Genomic DNA, 22873 nt, shown 5'->3' with positions numbered 1-22873 from the left:
AAAATTGATAAATAATTATTTACCTTGAACAATGGCACAGGAAACATTGACAGAACTAGCTACATTACGGATTTAACAGAAAATTTCAACATATATAAATTTCGACAATATTATTGATAAAGAGAAAATGCGCATAAATCGATTTACATAATGTTTTGTTCTTTAAAATATTACCAAAAACATATCTGTAAACTTTACAGGTACAGAAACTGCAGTGGCCTACCAGTGACCAATAGTTCTGTTCCCTGAACACTAGAAGTTTGATAGTGGTTTTGCACCTCGTCAGGACGGGCTGGCCATGTTGAGTTGTCCGGTTTTCTCCACGTCTGTAACGCCTGAATAGGGACCATTTACCCTTAAAATGACCTCTCAGAAGGCATCTTAAGCTAAGAGTGACCACACCCACATTCTGTGGCAATATTTATCATGTAGTAACCAGATCTAAGTTTGATACTGGCTCGGGTACGTCTCCCGGGTTAACAAGATTCGCGTGCGTGGTTAGACAGAGACTCACGTTTGAAAAATATGCCACAGTCTCCTTTGGTTACCGGTGGTGAAAGCAGCGCCGGTAACAGCAACAGACAGAAACATTTAACATTAATCAAGATGTCAGGATAATCTAGCAACAAGCACTGATTACAGCACACACACAACAACTACCACTATTGATACCACAGACACTTCCTCATCCACCACTGATGACATAGATATAGTTATTATGCTCTCACTTATATTTCAAGAAACACTCACCAAATATACAGGCACAGATCCCACACAAAGACCACGAATACCAAAAATCAGCACATCAAAGGAAGTAGAAAAAACACTAAATTACGTAAACACTCACTTACTATCACACTACATTCATTCAATTTCTACACTCTCAGACATTCATACATTTGTTTATGCTGGGGCAGTCACAGTAGTGAAACACCATGGACTGAAAATACAATCGTAGACAGATACACACGACACAGTTCTATCACAAGCCTGCCTGGCAGAGAAGAATAGAAACACAAATAAATGACATTAGACAGCAATGTGAGGTAAACGACCCTTGTGAGGGGTCGTTGACCCGACTCTAAATTCGCTTTCGGGATCGACCTTACGTGATAAGGTTACGATCCTCGCTTCGCTCGTTCGCGCAAAAAGGCTTTCTCGCGTCATCCTGACGCGAGAAAACCTTTTTGCGTATGGGAGTTGTGGTTTGCTGGACGCAAAGACATTCACACAGAGACCGTAAATACAAAATTATTGCGTTTATTTTATAACCAAGACATGCTTACAGATAGGTGGGTGACATTGTCTGATTTGAAGATGTTATCCCAACACGATGTAGAAGCCCTCCGAGGTAGGCACGCCAGTCGCTCTTTCGGTATAAGATCCCTTGGAGGAGAAAGTGGTTGTCAGGCTCACGTCGAACAAGGCCACGATGAATTCGATGTTCGTTGTGAGGCAAAATCCCTCGTCGCATCCGTCGAATGGAGAGGTCTGTCGCGGGAAGTTCGGTCCCCTCGTTCTTCTATCGTTCTTGTTTTCGCACATTTGCCTTCGCTCCAACAATCTCGGTGATCCGTCAAACTGTTCGCTCCCAACCTCCCCGTGTCCTTGGAATCTCGGGCTTTTATAACATTTCTTTCCCGAAATCCCGAGCTTTTGGTTGGTCCGAGTGAGGGTCTTCTTTTATTCTATTGATTCCTGGCCTGTTTTGTTCTATTGGTCCGGTTCGCACTGGAGTTGCTCCAGTACGAATCGCACCCCTGGCAACAGGCCAGGGGTGCGATTCGAGCCGCGGGGTCGCCGAAGATCCCCGAACTCCCCATCTGGGCCGCTCCCCGTCCGAGTTAAGTCAAGCCCTTCCCCGGACGACGGACCCGTAAATTACACTCTAAATGTGTTCTTCCGACTCGGAGGAGGTGCAGCTGGGACCATTCGGCCCCGACCGCCGCCCCCTGCGTAGGAGAGCCGGACAAATTCCGCTTTGAACTCGGTGTAAAACGATGACCAAAATTATCCCGACGAGCGATCCCTCAGTCGTTCCCACGATGTACGATCGGGGATCTGTCAATTAGGTCAGGAAATTGCAACAATTAAATCGTCTGTCGCACCCATTCCTCGGCCTCGGTCTTGTTTACGAAATAAGTCACCGATTTAATGGCTCTAACTCGACAGCCACTTTCCCGATGGGGGGGGGTGAAGTCCGGGCCTCACAGCAATTAGGCAGGTTGACACAATACACTAAAAACAATGTAACACCCAAATTAAAGAAACAGCTCAAAAACATTTTCAAGAAAATAAGAACACACACAAAACACGAACATGACAACACACACATTACAGAATACATCGACATACTAAAACAAAAACTCGCAGCCAAAGCACGTAGACTCAAACGATACAAAACATGTTCACTACGAAAACAACAAAATAAATTATTCACAAACAACGAAAAACTCTTCTACAGACAAATTGCTAACAAAACAAACACTGATACACAGCACAGTGGCACCGGATCCGGCCCGCGATTAATTTTTCAATATTAGCTACTTAACTTCCAATAATTGGTCAAATGGATTCGCGATACTTCGTTTTAAAAAAAATTCCATTGTAGACATTTACAACGTTTGTACTTGTCTGTGTGATAGTGTCAGAATAAAAAAAATGATAAATTTAATATATATTTATCATAAAATAATGTGTTAGACAGTAATTGAAGATGTACAGTACAGGTGATATTCAATTTAACTTAGTAATTCGTGTGCTTTGCTAGAAATGTAATACTAATATATTTAAACATTTATTTACTTAAATGAATCGGTTTTGTATTTAACGTTTTTTAATTTTAATATTTCTTTCGGCATGTGAAAAAAGTTTTCTTTCCAATTCGGCCCGGGGGCAAAAACTGTTGGCCACGCCTGCGTTAGATTACAAATAACAAACTCTAAATTTAATTACAAAATAATTTTAATGAAATTCTATTTTCAAAAGTTGTTAACAAATTAATAATAACGCAAAGAAAATAATATAACTTTCCAGGCTATTTTGAGAATTTATTTTACAAAAAAACTTTTATACTGTTAATCATAAATAAATAAATAGTGTGTTGCGCCATCTGTTATGGGATTTTGTTATAAAAAATGTCTATTTTAATTATTATATAATGGCAAAAAGCTTAATTTTGAGAGTAGGGGTGAATTTTATGAAAATTTGTAAATGCTAATAACGATCAATATAACAATGTAACAAATATAAACACTGTAAATTGATACTAGCAGATTGATGGGACAAAGAATAACAACAGCAAAGATTAAGATTATTAAATTATTTCGTACTTCTAACCCTTCTATTATATTATTAGTGTTTGATTTATATTTACAAAGGTTATCTTACGTAAGGGTTTATCACACCGAGTGACCAATCTAGCACATTTTAAAAATTCTTTAAATTGTGTACAATAGAGAAATAAAGACTTTTTAAAATGTGTTAGATTGGTCATTCGGTGTGATAACCATCTCTCTCTGTCCCCCCCGCGGGGAGAATTTCCAAAAATCTCTTTTCAGCGTGCATTCTCATGGAGTAACCTAGCTGTGCACCGAATTTCAACATTCAACTAACCGTTTGGGCTCTGCGCTTATTATCGTCAACCCATCTCAATTATATTACAAGATTTCTAAATACTATATACCCATTTTTAGTGTAGATTAAAATGATAGGTTAAATAAATAAGACTTTTATTATAATTGTCAATAACAGAAACTGAAAAAATTTCTCCACTACAAATTTTTGTACAGTCACATTTAAAAGACCCGTAATCAAGGACATTTTTCTAGACGATATTTGATAAGAAAATAGATTCAATTATTTATTAATATAGACATAGACTTTGTGTTATTGGGCTGCGACTTTCAAATTGCAGACCTATAAATTCCCACTGTCATCAGTCTGACCTTCCTTAATCCCGAGAATGGAGTTAGATGACCGGCACGATTCCATTGCTAGCAGGAAAAGTATGATATACAGGAGCAAGACACTACTAATTTGAGGTTGAGAGCATTGTAGACCCATAAACTCCCATTGTTGTCCGTCTGTCTGTCCTTTGTTAAGTATTTATAATTATTATAAAGTTATTCTACAAGCCCTGTAACCAACATTTACAATCCATACATTAACTAGATTCTATATTAAAAAATAATAATAATAAACTAAAACAATCCTCTGGCATGTAGAAAAGTATGTCATAAAAATATAATTTATTTTTTCTGACTACACATTATCATGCTAATGATAATGTGTAGTCAGAAATTTATCATGCTAATGATAATACTATTCAACATATTTTTATTTTCATAAAATAAAATACATTATGGAATATTTATAAATTATAATTTCTTTGACTTATTCTGAACTGAAGCTGCTGTCTGCTTGGTAGGATCATAAGGATATGTTTTCTGTATTGGTCCTAAACCTGCTTTTTTAAACTGCACATCATCTAAATATCTCCTCTCTTCTAACTGACGGGTTACTTTGGCATTGGTGTATGCTGAAGAAAAAAAAAAAAAAATAGAAATATAGAAATTAACGAAAGTACATAAAATTTAAAATTAAATTTTAAATTTTATGTACTTTCGTTGCTGTTAAATTTAACAGCTAAATTTTATATAATCACAATGACGATAATTCAATAATAATTAATTCAGGACTTAATTAATTAACTGTAGTCTAGACTAGCCTGTTAATACTTTTATTCAACATAAAGGTATTAACGGTCTGTGAGAGGTCCAAGAGAGATTTGGTATCGTTCAGGTCTCTCATCCAAAAGTCTCATGAATCAAAATGATATTGAACTGAGTCAATAATTTTCAGAGCGTTATTGAATGCAATACAAAGTACTGTTGAAAAACATTTCTGAATTGGAACTTCTTAGGTAATTAAGAAATAAATAACCAAAGATGCCACAAGAGGGGGGCAACTTTCACCCCAGATCAAACAAAACGTTGTGGAAAACAGAAAAAAAAGAATATAACGGAAACTTTATTTTATTTGTAAATGCACAAAGCAATCTTAATCTTTTTCAGCTTGCAAAGTTTCATTAATTTTGCATAACTATTATGACAGTATTTGATTTCAATCAATTAGCTCAGTTAGTCCATTGTGCACTGATGCCTCCTTTGGAATAAATCCTGCCAGCAATACTGTTTATAACTACCAAAATTTCGGACTCCACTGAACTTTGGTATTGATTTAAAATCGTATCGAATATCAGTTTTTCAGAGTACAAAATGTTATTTTATTTTAACAAAACAGATTTTATTTTTATATAAAATATATTCATACTTATTTATGCATACATATTTTTTTACAAAATTTTCTATAACATATATAAAGTAATTAATAAAAATTGTTTCTATTTCCAAATAATCTCTATTTATAATACATCTAGCTTTTATGATAGTATCTACATACATAAGTGAATACACTGCTTTACTTATAATTCATAAAAGTTTTGCAGTGAATGCATTGAGTGCATAAATACTGTGGTACCTTTAAGTTCACTAAATCATAAAAAGAGGCTTAAAAGTGATATCATATAAGTCTTTCATATTAATAATTTTTAATCCAAAATAACATTGGCTATCCATTTTATCTGAGTTTTCAGTTATCCAAATTGGTATTGGTCCATATTATTTCAGATAAACAGACTTCTATTGTACCTAAAAAATATCTTTTCTGTTTTTATGATTGCCACTTTTAATATTATATTATATATATAGATATATACACACAGGATATCCACAAAGTTTTCAAACAATTTTAAAAAATTTATTAAAAATACAAATGAAGAGATTATTAAGTAATAAGCTTCACAGAATAAAGAAACATTGTTTCTTTTCACATAATTTAGAAAACTTCCTTATGGGCATCATTCATTGCAAGAATTATAATGTTTCTATCCTCTGTTTATCCAACACACTTCTTATCTCCATGAACTTCTTGTGCTATTTATGAATGATGGAATTTTTCATGGAAAATTTCACTGAATTTGTGATTTGTTTCAATACACAAGTCTTCACACTGTGTCTTTTCTTGTGAGGATAGTTATTTTAAACAGCACTAATCATCAGTTTATATGCCATTTACTTATCTGAAACCAAAAAAAATATTTAAAACTTCAATACTTATACTCTTTATTGTGTAAAAACTGCACAACATTTTCTCTTCATTTGTATTTTAAAACAAACTTTTAAAATTATCTGGAGACTTTGTAGGCATCCATATCTTTTAATTCTCTAATTAATGATTATTTAAACTCTGTTGTCATTTGTATTTATTTGTATTATATATAACTTTAAAAAATAATTTATTGATTAAAAATATTTAAATTACCTTCTTTCATGTCTTTTAGAAAACCTTTGCTTTTCATTGGTAATTCGGAAATGTCTAACTTTTTTCGTTCCGGCATGTTAAAAAATTTCCTTACAGGTTTTATTTTTAAAAATGCAACCTGACATAATGAATAAATATTACTTGTAGCCCAATAGCATAGAATTGCCTAGACAAACAGGAAAAAATTAAATATAAATATGTGAATTTATTAAGAGATCATATACAGTATTATACTTTATATATCCATTTTTGCATTGCTGATTATAAATTTAATATAAATTCGAATTAATGTAAAGATTAATCATATTCCAAGTGGATTAGTAATTTCTTGTTGACGAGACTATGTCTCGTCTCTAAAATTGCGCTACTGTCAACGGCTGCACAGCTTAGAGGTATGAAGGAGTACGTGTCAAGAGTTGCAATTTGGCACAGAGTATTTGGTGCCCAAATCCATAAAATAAACCAGACTTGAGGTAGTCAGGAGACCAAGAACTGAATCAAAAGAAAATATGAAATGCTGAGACTGTTTCTACAAACAGGAGATTTGTGCATGCATTGCTTGCACTCTCCAAGACATAATCTTGTCCCAAAAATGGCTTTGCCGTTTTACTTGTTATATATAAAATTAAAATTTTAATAAATTTTATATTTTAAACACAAAGAATTATAGATTAGTTACAATAATCAAAAATATAACTTAAAATTTTAGATAGCTAAAATACAATATTTTATAGAAATTGTGTTTGACTATTTTTGATAATTTATGTTTCTGATTAAGAATAAAGACAGCATTTGGAAACTTATAATGTATAAAAATTAATGCAAACCATTTAGTAATTTTTGATAGTTTTTCTGTCATTAGTACTTAAATTAAACATAAAATATCAATTTCAACTTCTGACTTTTAATAATTTTTAAATTATTTTTCATTCATTACAATTTCATTTTCAGAAATGCTATGAATCATAAATTATAAATCATAAATTAAATTTTTTACAATATTACATTAATGTCAAAAGTTTAATAAATTTTCATAAACTGAGAATATTGCATTCGACGTAATTGTGAAAATCATGAATTTAGGGCCGTTAATTAACAGAAAATTGCAAAAATTAATGTTAAAAAATTAGAAATAATATTTAGTTAACTTTAACAAGTTTGTTGGATAACGGATGTAGAATACTTTCAATATTGAAAGGAAGTTCATATCCTTTCAAAAAGAATGACTAGAGATTGAATCATAGATGGGACTTGGCCATTGATCGGCTGCTCGTCTCTATAAAAAGGGGCCGTTTTCCCGCTAAATTTGCGCAGTTCCTAGACGATATCAGAATGAGCCATACTAGTTAGCACAGCCCGGAGGATCGGCACAGTTCCTTAAAGACGATATGCCGTACTAAAGTCGGTAGAAGACAGAATTCACCATACAGAAGAAGAAACCTATTGAGGTATTATAAATTGTCAGAATAATTGTAAGCTCTCTCTCTGCGCTCCACACTTCATGCGAGTAGGGTAGAATTAAGATTAGTTATTAAGTTAGATAGTCATAATTGGATTATCGATAGTTGTTCTTTTATTGCATACTCAATTTATTTGTATATTGTTGTATTTTATCATTCCGTATTTTATTAAATTCATTTGTTGTTTTAATGAATGACTGGTTATTTAATTAAGAACTACATTTCACTAGTCCTTAGTTAATCACACGTGTTATTCCACTTATAAGAAAACCAAATAACTGGTGTCAGGAACCCTGACGTTAAGGAGAACGTTGATTTTGCAATCATCAGTTTTCTGCCTATATTCCCCCCCACTCGACAAAGTCCCTCCAAACACTCGTTACTTCAATTGAAGGCCGTTCTTTTAGACAACCGAGGACTTGTCTTACAACAAGTCGCCGATTAAGCGGTGTAGCAATCACAAAGATATCCTGTACCCCGGCTGCCCTCACATAATTGTAATTTTGAAATGTATTTTTATAATTTTAATTTTAATATATACAAGAATAATAATGTAAAAATACAGTTTTAAGTTTTCAAAAAATAATAATAAATACTAAAAAGACACTATCTGATATGTTGGTGAGAATATAATTTTGTATATATCAACATCCCAAAGAGTTTGAATTATAAAATAATTTCAAAAACAATTTCAAAGGATATTAAAAATTGCTAAACAACATTATACTATTCCATTAACTACAATTGGCAGAGTTAACAAAATTGATAATCGTATCAATTTTGGTATTTATGATAAAGGTAGAATAAAGTTAGAAAACAATAATGAAATTTAAAAATATCATAAGTAAAACTTGGTACAAGAATTAACTACAATTCATATTTTATTCTTACAAAATGTATAATTCAGATGAATCTTCATCCATACAATGCAATTTAGTATAAATAATAATTACTAGACTTAAACAACTTTACAATTCCAGCACAATAAACTTGAATTTAACAAACTAAGATTTTCAACCATGTTAAATAGCCCATCAAAACATTTTCAATCATTTAGCCAATAATAGTTTGTTAAATTAAATTTTATTGTCTTAGAATTTTAAAGGTGTTTCAGTCTAGTACTTGTGACTTTCCTTCCAGTAGTTCCTGATAAATTAATCTATATACTATTAACTTAAAACTTAAATTCTACTGAGTGTGTAATAAAATAGTTTAATAAATAATTATTTATTAAAATAATGAATAATAATAGTGTTGAAAATAATATTTATTTGCTTCATTTAATAAATTTTAAGGAGTTAAGTAAAATTATACTCACAGATGGAAAATTAATGATAAAAGGAAAAATAATAACAGGCATTGCTCTCAAGAAATATTTCATAAGTCTCATGTTTGCTGGAAGTTGTCCTCCTTCTCCACCTAACTATAGATTATTAAAACTGAAATCTATAAATAATTTACAACCATATTATTTAATATGCATAATAAAATTATAAATAATAAATAAAATTTATAAATTTCTTTATAAACATGCTGAAATTAACAACTATTAACTCTCAATACAGTAATTGCCACAATAATTTTAAGAGAAGTTTGTAACATTATCATATGAATTTGAAAGGGCCACATTTTTATAACCCTTCCAACATATATTAACTAACCATAATAATTCATAATAAAATTTATACAAATTAAAAAGCAGCTATCAATGTTTCATTATGATTCTTTTGAAAATCATTAGGTTAACTAGTCTATATGTTCATTAAACAATAATACTGATATAAAAAATACTACTATTAATTTAATATTTTCTAGAAAAATGAATTAAAGTTGTACCAAGAAGTAATCAGTGAGAATAATTAATAACTTAAATCATAAAAATATAAATTTTACCTAGCTAACAATTTTTAAATTATCATATTTTAATGTTTTTTTGAAATTTTCAATTGTATTTAATACACCATTATTTATTGAGAATCAGAAAATAGTATCACAAAAAACTAATATATTGTAACTTTTTATATTTTTAACATATTTCTATTTAACTTGAAAATTTTTACCTCAATGGCTAAAAATAAAGTTCCACTTGTAATAAGTGGCAAAATATAATAAGGATCAACAATAGAAAGGTTTTCAAACCATAATATGCCACCAGTTTTAAAACTTTCTACGGGTAAATTTGCCATTCCTCGAAGTGCAAAAAAGAAAGAAATAAAAATTGGAGCCTGAAAATAATAATATTGACATTATAATCTCAATTAATTAAAACAAAATCAAAATTTTATTTATTTTCGAAATTAGATAAATACTTTCGGTATTAACTTATATAATTAATATTTATCTACTTTTTAATATCAACTTTTGTAATTAATATGCATTAGCAATAGTAAATTTATGAATAAAAGCCAGACAAATGTTTCATCTCCGATTTAAGACATTTAATGCTAACTTCAATAACTTAAAATATAAAATAAAATATTAACTAATTTTAGTGGTCATTTAAATAATTTGTTTTTTAAATTATGACTTTTTAAAGCAAAGCATTAGATAAATATATTTTTATTTATTGTATATTTAATATATATATATATATTCTACGAGGGCTATTTTTTAAATAAGGTCCGTTTGTGAATGAAAGTGAGAATGATGTGCAATCACGGCAGTATACATACACTTCTGCTCCGAGCAAGCTTGGCACATGTTTTGATGCCATTTGCAGCCATATCGCCAGCTGTATGCTGAGCTGTAGAAGTTTAAAATGTTTAAGAAAATTGAGTCTCCACCTGACTGTGAGATATGGTCTGTTATTCGATTCTTGAATGCAAGAAACTTGGCAGCAGCAGAAATTCACCGTCGGATTTGTGAAGTTTACGGTGATAATGCTATGAGTGATGACAGTAAAGTTCGAAAATGGGTAAGAATGTTCAAGGATGGGCGAGTTAATGTGCATGATGAGCCACGCCCTGGCCGACCTTCTCTGATTTCTGAAGATTTGGTTCGTGATGTGGATAGCAAAATTCGAGAGGACCGACGATTCACGATTTCAACGTTGTCAATTGAATTTCCACAGATTTCAAGATCAGTTTTGTATACCATTGTTTCGGAGAAACTGAATTATCGAAAATTGTTTTCTCGGTGTGTTCCAAGACTGCTTTCTGACAATCACAAAACAAAAAGATTAAAGTGCTTTATCGTTTTGACTCGATACGATCATCCACAGTCCAGACCTTGCACCCAGTGATTTTCACTTGTTTCGATACTTAAAGGAGTTACTTGGTGGTCAACATTTCAACAACGAAGAAGAAGTGAAAACTGCAATCGTGGATTGGGCTTCTTGACAGGTGACAGATTTCTTTGAAGTCGGAATTCAAAAAATTGTTGAACGGTATGACAAATGTTTAAACAAAATGGAAATTATGTAGAAAAGTAAATAAAAGTATGTAGAATATGGAAAAAAATATATTTTAACGATATTTACAGTATTTTTCTTCTTATTAAAAAACGGACCTTATTTAAAAAATAGCCTTCGTATTTTAAAACAATTTGTATTTATATTTAGATATGCTTATCTTTTAATTCATAATGTGAGTGGTGTTTTGAGGGCCCATAAGTAGAAAAAATTTTTTGACTGTAGGATAACATGAAGCACGAGGATATCATGGAAGCACAGGTAAGTAAGTCAATTTGGTAAAAAATGTCTGCAAAAAACATCACTGCTACTCGTGTGATTGCAGGTAAGAAAAGAGAAAGTAACATACATGTGAAAATCAACTGTTAAGACACTTATGATATTAATTGAAACATTGAGAGTTAAATTTTGATGCCTCAAAAACAAAACACCTTAATTTTTCAAGTTTTTGGATATTTTAAATAACATATATGACATCCTCTTTCAATTGCATTGCTTTATTTTTCTGTAATAAAGTCTGCTTTCATTCAAGTGTTTCATGTCATTGAGTAAATCAATGAGTGAGTGAATTAATGAGTCAATGTAGTTTATACATAAATATACCTTACAAACTATATTATAAATTTCAAAAACAGTTCACCTGTACTAGAGGAACAATTAATCCTTTTAAGGGATCAATTCCTTTCTCTTTCATAAAAAGTGCCATTTCATGGGCATATTTAGTAGCTGCAAATAAAAGGAAATAAAATTATAATTACAAAATAATGTCATAAGCTCAAGATAACAAAAAAATTATTATTAAAATCTTTATGAATTTATTATTCTAAACTTTCTAGTAAAGATGCAATTTTAAAAAATAAAGTAAGCAAGAAATATAAGTATAAATTAAATTTATAGTAATATATATGTAGATTGTTAAGATTAGAAATTTTATTTCTAATCCTAGTTTTAATAAGACTATAATTAAACAATTGTTATTTTCTAAAACTAGCCGCAGTTTGTTCATATTTACTCGCATATAAGATGAGTTTTTTATTCATTTATCCCAACTTCAAATTCCTAGGTAATCCTATACGCGCGAGTGAAAGAATCTTTGCATTTTCGCAAATAATTTTTGTGAACAGTGTATTTGCATTTTTTTACCAGATGCTTACCCTCTGGTATTTAAAAACATAAGTATTTTATGTGGGTCGTTTTTCAATCGTTCTTGTATATTGTCGGGAGTAAAAATGAATAGCAATAGGAAAAGCAAAGCTTTTGAATTATATTCCAGATTGGAATTCCAAAATCACATGGGAGCCCAATATAAGTTTTAATCCATTCCCACATGAAAACAGATGATTATTCGGAAATCATAATTCGGAGAAACTCATAAGTGTAATCAACGGAGAGTGGATTCGAGTGTTAAGAATTGGCAAAAAAAAAATTCCTGATTGTCCAGCTTTACATGAACAAATTATGTTTTCAATTTTACAAGATTATCCCTTAAAGTTTAAAATGCCAGTAATTTTTGCAGGACAATGTGTGCATTTACGTTCATTTGATATTTTACTTGTGATTAAACAAAATAAAATTAGAATTGTATTAATAAATCTAATTTTCTTTATTTTGATCTATAAAGTCACACCTCATCCTATATACAAGGTGCATGAAAAGTTCTGTCGATTTTATTTTTGTGCATTTTTGGCATTTGTCATTGCATTTTTTGTTATTTTTTATGATTTTATTGGATCGTACATGCAATTTTGATCAAGAAAGTGCTCTAATCATTTTTTTAATTTTTAGTTGTGCTAACATTATGTCTCATGAAAATAAACATATCATCGTTGTCAATGAAGACAGCAGACATTGTTCATGCGACTGGTTTCCAACAGAGGACTGTCTACAGGATCGTGAAACATTTCAAGGAGACTGGAGGGACTGTGGACTGGACTGTCCTCGGAGCGGTCTTCTAACCACTGCAACCACTCCAGAGAACATCAACAAGGTGCGATGCTGGATTCGTCAATCTGGAGGTGTACATGCATAAAACAGCCAAAGAGCACCAAATCAGCGAGGAGTGAGTCCGTAATATCGTCAAGAGGAAGCTGGAATTTTGCAGCTACAAGATCATCTGCGTCCACTTCTTAAATGAAGCGATAAAAGCGAAGAGACTCGAGAAAGCTTGCCAAATGTATTGGCTGGTCGGCGCTGGTCGCTTGAACAAGGTGCTCTTCACCGACGAGATTTTCACCCTCAAGCTGCTTCAAAATCGCCAAAACCATCGACAGCTGCCCAAGAAGGGTCGACAGAAAACTGCTGCTGCAAAAACCATTGGTTACAACCATTTTTTGGCCTCAATCATGGTGTAGGCCGGTATCTGCACCACTGGGAAGATGCCGCTGGTCTTCATCAAGCGAACGTCAAGATCAACACCGCCATCTACCAGTAATGGGTCTTATGCAATGTATTGTAGCCATGGGAGTCGAGGCACTTCAGCCCAGGAGTCATGCTTCAGCAAGACTGGGCACCATTTGGCCCAACTGACAATTACCGTCTGTGAAGAGCTGTTTCCGGGCTTTTGGGGCAAAGACATTTGGCCACCTAACTCACTGGATCTTAACCTGCTGGACTACTCGGTGTGGTCGATCCTGGAGCAAAAAATCTCGGGAATACGATACACCACCATGGACCTACTGAAAGCAGCGTTGATGCATGCCTGGGACGAAATTTCAGTGGAAGAATGCGCGACCATCATTGGAACTTTTCAGAAGAGACTACATAAATGTATTGAAGCCCAAGAAGGCAATTTTGAGCATTTGTTGTGAATTTTTTTGCTTATTGTTATTGTTATTCGTTAAGTAAAACTTATTGTTCATTTAGTTTTGTGAATTTATTTATTTGTACAGTATTTTTATACAGTTGAAGTATTTCAAAAAATTGACAGAACTTTTCACGTACCCTGTATAGGACAAGGTGTAACTTTGCTCCCATTGCTCTAACCATCTATGCCTCAGACCTGGACGTAGAACCAATGTTCAATCAAGCAAAGGTGATCCACACTATGCAACACATACACCATCTTAGATGGCTAGAGGCTATTTACATCTACATGGCTACACTCAAAGATGATAACTGCTTTAACCATAAGGATGAAATCACTGTCAACAGCCTGGCAGGCGCTTGTAGAAAAGAACTTACGATAATCTACAGCTGTTAAAGGGGCACATGCCCGAATGACGTTATCGATATCCACGCGATAGAGTTCTGACTGGTGTTCCAATTGAATTTAATTTGAATTGCATTCGTTCAGGAGTTATTAGTTACCTGAAGAAGAACCTGAGAGTTTGAAAATGTTCATAACGGTCTGTTTATTAGAAGAAGCACACTGATAACATGCTAAGTGGTATGTTTGTTTAATTACTTTTGTGTTTTAAAGTAATTTTTTTAATAATATGAAGATAATACTTGCTAAAAAATTAATTATATATTAAGAAAATTACATTTTCTTATAGGATATATTCTGTTTTCTAACTGTTTTATGAATATCAATAAATCCATAATCATAAATATATTAATTTATAAAATATGCTTAAATTTTCATAATAATAAGTTAAAAGGATTTGCTCTAAAAGTAAAAATGAGAGAATAATTTAAAATAATTATGTACACTTTATTGATATTGTAAATATAAAATAAAAATAATAGATAATTATATAGTAAATGGTTTTGTAATTTTAAAATGTGTTCATTAGGTAGATAGGGTTAAAGATATCAAAAAGATCATCTTCAAAAAGGACAGGAAGTTTATGTAAAGTGTCATCTATCTTATGTAGAAATAAATTAATATGTAATTATTCAACATTTAAACATTCATCAAATCTACTTGAAGGAAAGTGTCATGTCCATTATATTCAAACTCGAAACATAGTGCTTGTAGCTAGGATACTTCGAGGAATTTTAAAGATTAGGTATATTGTGATTGGTTCTGCAATTGGTGGTGGTGTACAGTTATCAAAGAAATACGAGGAATGGGAAGATCAGCTTCCTGATTTTAGTTGGATCAAACACCTTACACTTCCACCAGACCAAACTGATCGTTATCGCACTGCTTTATTAGAAATGAAAGACAAAAATAATAATTTACTTAAAAGTTGATTTTTATTAAACAATTTGATTATAGTTCTAAATTTAAAATAAATTTTTACTTTCTAATTTTACTTGTAATTTTTTTATTAATATATTTAATATTAAAAATTATAATTTTTAATATAATGGGCTTTTATGATATAATATATTCTATGATAAAAAGTATCATAAAAACTTACTACTTTTTATTTATTATAAACATTATTAAAGAAATAAATTATAAATTTATCAAACAAAAAATTCCTCTGCTTTGAACATTTTTTATTTATTTACATACCTTCTAATGCATTACCACTTCTTCTTGCATTTGACATTTTCACTTGCAATACCTGCATCTGAGGTAGTGTGTTATTCATTTTTATTGCATTTTTTTGTGCCTTTATTACCAGTGGAAACATTAATGTCCTTATAACAACAGTACCTATAATAATTCAAATTTAAAATCATAATTTTGCTTATTAATATATTATTATTAAATCAACATTTAAGAAATATTTTACTAATTCAATTTTTAAAAAATTTTCTTGAATATGCAATATAATTAAATATAAGAAAATTTATGAGAAATTTTACATCTATTGCATAGTCACTAATTACAAAACATCCAAAACTGATTATAACTATTTTGACATTAATTATAAAAAAACTCACTGATATATTAAGATTAATAGTAAAATAAAATATAATCTATATTATATGTTAATTAAAATTGGTATTACAGTACAAGTCAAACATTTAGCAATTTGTAAAGTATAAATAATACTTTTGGAATGTTACTTTATATCAGTGGTGCACAAACTATTTTCATTTCCGACCCCTCATTTTGTGTAAAATTTTGTCGCAACCGCTGGATAGACAAGTAGACTTTTTTAATTGTCAACATAGTTAAAGTGAAATTCTTTCTGGGATTTGCGCTTATGTTTCTGCCTTATTAGAGGTCTGAATAAAACATAATTTTATGAAACAATGGTTTTATTTATGCTTATGGGTATAAATATTTATTTAATAAAAACTACCTTTAAAAAAAACTTTACATCATAAGAATTCTATGTGAGGTATGTGCTTGCAAAGAGCTCATGATTGCTTCTATGTTCGGATCTGTATTGGAAATCGCAAACTGTGAGTTTTTACGAAAACAATTGTCTGTATTAGTACCTAATACTAATACAGATAAATGTTTTCATAAAAAAAAATATAGCTCTATTTTTAAAAATTTATAATTTCATTTCACTATTTTACTGGTACTGTACCTGTTACTTGTTGAAAAAAAGCCTTATATTTTTTATTGTCAAATAAATTTTTTTGAAATTTTGCCCACAGACCCACAGTTTGCACATCACTACTCTATATTATCAGGGTTTAGAATTAAATATGAATAACTAAAAATGTACATGATGTCTTTACTTTTCTATCCTTCTTACATCACAGAAAGAACAATGAAGTCACATAACAGAATTAACAAATATTTGGAAAATCTCTGCCTCAACACACAAATAAGTGTGTAAAACTTAATATATCAAGAATGTTTGCAAACTCTTGATATATTATATTTTTGTTTTATGGAAATCCTTTGTAATATGGTAATGTTTAAAAAAAATTCTAAGATTTAACAAACTACTTAAATTTAAAGAGTTCTAGTTTGTTCCAAAACAATTTTTTATTTATCATTATATTCAATTGATTTGTGGTAATAAAGAAACCATAAAATACAAACAATGATGATGATAACATCATCATTGTTTGTTTGTATTTTATAGTTTCTTTATTATTGTTTTTTGTACTTCATTTTATGTTATTTTTAGTTATTTATAATAGATTCATATTTAGAACACTTCTAAGAATGTCAAAATTAAACTTTAATTTAAAAGAAGTCCACTACATGAATATTTGACCCTGAGGATGGTTACTAAGATAGCTGAAAATGTTTGATAAATAAAAAATTGTTGCTGAAACAGGCTAGAACTCTTTAAATTTACATTTTACTCCAGTTAAGGAGCTTATTAAACTATTTAAAGTTCATGAATATATAACACTAATAAATGTTTCTAGTTTTCTTTATATTAAAAATAATTAACATGGTAATCCTGTTGGACACCTAACATAAGATAGTTAAGTTAAAGTAATTTGTTATATTAGTAACCTATTTAGAATTTAATTCCTCTGTATATTTTTTTAATCAATTGTTTAAAATGCATATAAATTAAAAAGTAGTTTTATTTTTAAGCATTTTTAATAGTTAAAACCTGTTAATGAATGAATTTTTTTAGATATACAGAAGAGCATCGCTTATCCGACCCCCGATTAACCGACCGCGTTCTAGTCGGCAAATTCAAATGTCCGTTAGTGATGTGGCGCTACAATATTTGGTTATGTCTTGGCTACTTTAATATTATTTTTGTTAAATTTTTGCATGTTTTAGCTGGCAGCACTGGTGCCACCATGAAAGGGAGGCTAGTATTTAAACCAGGCCTAATACACTATACTAATAATGTATTTTTTCATTCTTTTCGGTTATCCGACCAACCCCAGTCCCCAATTAAGTCGGATAATCGATGCTCTACTGTAAATATATAATATTTTAAATTTTTTTGGCAGATGGTAATTAAAGTTTAAAATTAAAATTGATGACCAAGTCTGTCGAAACAGTGAAAGTGAATAAATGCTAACTACTTTTCTGTAAGACTTGGTCTTCAATTTTAATTTAAAATATAATATATTATTATTATATTCTTAGTAATTGCTTTGGAATATTTAAAATTTAAAAATTAATTCTAAATTTATAAGTTTTCACATAGCCCAGAATATGAAAATGTTAGAAAAAATAAGGAGATAATATGGTATTCAAGTTTTATTCCAATGGAACATTCTAAATTAAATATGCAAAATGTAATTTTGCACAAAAAAGCAAATTACACTAATATGAACAACTAGAAAACTTTCAAATAAATTTTTACAGAGTTATTAATAAATATATACTTACTAACAACAATTGTTAACCACCATGGCAGGTCAAAATGTATATGACAGTATTCAAAAGCATGTTGTAATAGTCCAACAGGAGTCCAACCACCAAGACCTTGACTAACCAAACTAGGTTCAATAGCTTCTAAAAGTGTAGAAGTATTTGAAGATTCAATAATTTGTTCTGTCACAGATGTTGGTACTGAATTAACCTAAAAACATTTAAATTTTTATTAATATTTATATAATTTGTATATTTTTAGATCTTAAAAATATTTTAATATTAATAATACTAAATTTGTAGTATGAAAATTTTAATAGTGAGAAACATATATTTAATAAAAACAGCCACAAAAATCAAATAAACAGGCACCATCATTTAGCCCATTAGCTCTATTACCTTTTTCTACCAGTTATTTGCTTTTTGTGGCTGTTTTTTATGAAGTTTACCCAGTCAGTTGTGAGAGGTTGTGTTTCATATATTTAATTTTTTCATTACAGTGTTTTGGTTAGGCACTGCTAACTGCTAGACAGTAGCAGTGACTAACTAAAAATATGTTGAGACCAAATGGCTAAGTGGTTAATCACTTTACTCACGCATATAAAATGGAACTTGGGTAAAGATTTATATCCTGTATAATAACATTAATATAACTCCATTAGACATATAAAACTGGACTATATACTAAACAAACAACTTGACACTTAAATGCTAATTCCAGCAGAAAATAAACAAATAAACTTTAATGCTCAAATGTTTTCGGCCGTCTTTCAGAGACTCTCATCAGGAATGTACAAAACAAAAAAAAAAAAAAAAACAGTTCTATTCTTTGAAAATTTCTAACTGTCGAATATAGCTGTGTTACAATTTTTAAAAATTTTCTGCTGGAATTAACATTTAGGTATCAAGTTGTTTGTTTATAATTCCATTCATATGATATTCTATTAGAAAATCAGTTCTGCATCTGGTTCATACAATCTTCATACAAATTTTTCCTAATGGATTCCTAATGGAATGTTGTGCAATAGGAGTTATATCAAAGCCAGTATACAGGATTAAGTCATCTAAAGAGTGTAAATCTATCTTACGTAAGCTCTGTTTTATATGCCTGATTAAGTCAATTAGCATGGTAAAAAGATCATCTGCATTGATTGCTGCATTTGTTAAGCTGGAAAACAATCTATATGGTCAGGTGTGAAACCAGGATCATTACTAATGTTTAGTGGCTTTATCCATTCAGCACTGGTCATAAGAAGCTAATCAATAATAAATTGTAGCTACGTTAAATTAAAATGCAACCCATTATATTATCAAATTTAATAAACCTATATTCTTCTGCTTTTTTGGAGGCCAATGAATATATCTCATAATCCCCACCCTATTGTCATCAGAAGTACAAATACTGGTACAATTACACTAAATAAGACAGTTGGGACCTTATTAGAGCTGTAGACCATACCCGTAGGAGCAAAAAAGTCAAAGAAATCATACTTCTACACAGTGGCACACCCAGGGGAGCCAAGGGGCCCTGACAGCCTCCAAAGAAAAAGAAAAAAACTAGATAACTCTTTTTCTAAGTAGAATTCATTTTTTATTTATTTATATTATGTCATGTCTTCTATTTCCATACTACTTATGAATTAGCAGTTATATAAAGTGGGGAGTTTATTGATTTCACATTAAAAATGTTTTTATCTATTCAACTTGGTTTCCCCCAAGATTAAAACCTGAGTATGCTACAGCTTCTCCACATGACCCTTTGTGAGATACAGCCCCCCAAAAATCAACCTACTTCCAGCTTGCACACAATCAGGAGTCGTATCACTCTGCTAAAACTATCCCTTTTAACTATTTAGCCCACGCAACTATGCCGACTTTGAGTAGCCCACTTGACTGTTTGTGGAGTACTTAATGTTATATAGTTTTAGGGGTGTGAGAAAAGCCCCCACATGGCATTTTGGTGCAAGTAATAAGAAGTTATACCGATACATGGTAAAAACTGATCTTTGGAGGCAAATATCTCGCATATGTGGGTATGGTTCCTTTGACTTTTTTGCTCCTACAGGGAAGTCTACAATTCTAGGGAAACCTTCATTCAGAGTTCACATCTTACCAAAAATACCGTCATCTTTTTGACAATAGTTTTTTAGCCCAAAAAAACAAACTGAAAGGCTCAAGATTACTCAGAATTACAAGAGGTGTTCATCTGACCTACAGAAAGCAAAAAAGCACAAACTCACTTCAAACGTATGTCTTCAGAGAAGTAAAATTGTTAAATTTAATACTTTAGGTACTTTTCTGTTAGCGGGATGCCAGCCAACTAGTACAGTAACGGGCTCTGAAAGAGTGGTTTTACACCACCCCAGAATTGTCGACCTTCACAAGATATTTGCCTCCAAAGGTCAGTTTTTAACACACATCAGTATACTGCCTATTTTACATGCTTTGTACGTAGATGTGTGTTTCAGTGCCCGCCATCACTCAAGCTCCCATACTCCTCTAAAACTACACTGGTGTGCAGAACTTAAGCAACAATTGTTTTTTTGCCAAAACTCTGCAAGAAATCACCTGGGAGACACGAAATTCAGAATACAGAGACAGTATTTTGTACTTAAAGGATGAAGAAAGCATACTAATGCAAAAATGAATAGAATGCATACAGTATGGAATCAAAGCCTTCTTTTTATTGTAGTCTTGCACTGCACATATTCTGCATGCCTTCACGTCACCTATAATGTCTTCTTCCTGAATATGAATCACCTTTCTCCTGAACTGGATGTTTGTTGTACCAATCACAACAAGTCCTTTTCAATTTCATGGCTGTATGTTTAAAAATTACATTGTTGCTTAGTTTTGCACACCAGTGTATATAACAGACATGAACAAATGCGGCTTCGAGAGCCGCATGCGGCTCTTTTTGAGTTACATGCAGCTCTTGCTGAAAGTGTTAATTTCTGTTTTTTATTATTATTTTTACAATTTTATTTTTATAATTTTGTGAAAATATGTTTATTAAAAAAATTCAATATTTGTTTTATATTATATTTATATTATATAATAAAATCATGTGCCTTACCATACTATCCGCCACGACAGTACAGAACTGCGACAGTGCAGGCTAAATAGATAAATGCGACAGTTTTACGGACGACAGTATCATGTATCGGATTAAAGTTACAACCGGTGTGACGTTCCGTTAACAGAAAGAAACCATACTTTATTACGAACACCTCATTCAAATTTCAAAATTTACATAAAAAGATCATTTGTATTGCAAAGTCCAGATAGATATTTGGGGATACTATAGATTACCCCTATGGAATTTCGGGACTTTGAGTATATATCTGAACTGAGGGGACCGAGACGAGTTCAACGATACCCTACTTTTGGACCGGAGACGAAAAATAAAAAAGTTATTATACTTTTTTTGGCGATCGCGCGATGATAGGGAGTTGCGTCGCTCTCTCCGCTAAGTCGGCCTCGCTATCGCGATCTGGAATCACGTTGCTTGCCTTTAGTAGACGTTTTCCCCCTTTTTTTACTTTGTTCAAGAACAACCGTGAATCGATCACTAGTTTAGCACATGGCGACATGTGGTGGCGCCCATACGAGAGGTCAGTCGGGCCACCATGTTCGCTGCCATAAGTAACTTTAACCGAAATGGCGATCGCGCGATGATCGGAAGTTGCGTCACTCTCTCCACTCTCGTATCGTGTGTTTAACCCTCCGGGAGATGACCGTAGTCTGACGTCACGGTTTGCAGACTTTACCGCAAGATGGCAATACTAGCAACTACGGTACCGTCTTCATGAGAGCATTAAAAAAGTATGGTAAGTGAAAAAGTATGATAACTTTTTTATTTTTCGTCTCCGGTCCAAAAATAGGGTACCGTTGAACTCGTCTCGGTCCCGAGTTCCAATATATAATCAAAGTCCTGAAATTCCATAGGGGGTAATCTATAGTACACCCAGATATTTTATAAAATCTCACCTTGACTTTAAAGGCAAAACTTATTTCTTACCTGATTTATAACTTCTGAATAAGCCGTATCATCAGACTGAAATCTGACAGGGATTGTTAGGAAGAGGCAAGACTGGCAACCGAGATGCTTGCTCAATTGAGAATTGCGAAAACGAATTGATGCATTTAATTTGTCGTTCTTATAAGCGACATTCCTCGCTGCGATCTTCCACGAATACTGAAAAAGACATAGAAATTAATTCGTTTATTGGATAAATTTTAATAATATAAGCTTTTATAATTAAATAAAATCGATATTTACTTGTCTCGTCGGGAATAAATAAATCCTTCTCGATCCAATACGGAATAAACAACTATTTATACTTTTATACATGATTTTGATATATTCCAATAAATAAAATGCACCATGCACTCTGCCAAAAGTCGACGGCAGCGACGCTACGTTTTCATCCATTCCATCATTATTTTCAGAAATCCAATCTAATTTTAAAAACGTTTTCCATATAAAAATATTTATATAATTTTTAAATAAAATTTATATTAAAATAA

At 31.4% G+C, this 22873-nt stretch overlaps 1 protein-coding gene across 1 annotated transcript; it reads right to left on the bottom strand.

Moving 5' to 3' along the window:
* Positions 1–4321: 4321 nt before the first annotated feature.
* OXA1L (OXA1L mitochondrial inner membrane protein) lies at positions 4322–22768 on the bottom strand. The gene is made up of 9 exons (XM_067276279.1): positions 22626–22768; positions 22365–22541; positions 18362–18554; positions 15659–15802; positions 11894–11979; positions 9905–10069; positions 9163–9267; positions 6385–6550; positions 4322–4540 (listed from the first exon to the last, which is right to left on the bottom strand). The coding sequence occupies exons 1-9, from the start codon at positions 22695–22697 to the stop codon at positions 4380–4382; spliced, it is 1269 nt and encodes a 422-aa protein (XP_067132380.1). The 5' UTR covers positions 22698–22768; the 3' UTR covers positions 4322–4379.
* Between the last annotated feature and the right edge of the window lie 105 nt (positions 22769–22873).

Source organism: Centruroides vittatus, unplaced genomic scaffold (genome assembly GCF_030686945.1).
Source record: "Centruroides vittatus isolate TY-2023 unplaced genomic scaffold, ASM3068694v2 contig_680, whole genome shotgun sequence".
Lineage (NCBI taxonomy): Eukaryota > Metazoa > Arthropoda > Arachnida > Scorpiones > Buthidae > Centruroides > Centruroides vittatus.
Note: the sequence above shows the minus strand (reverse complement) of the source record. Positions and strands in the feature narration are given on the sequence as shown.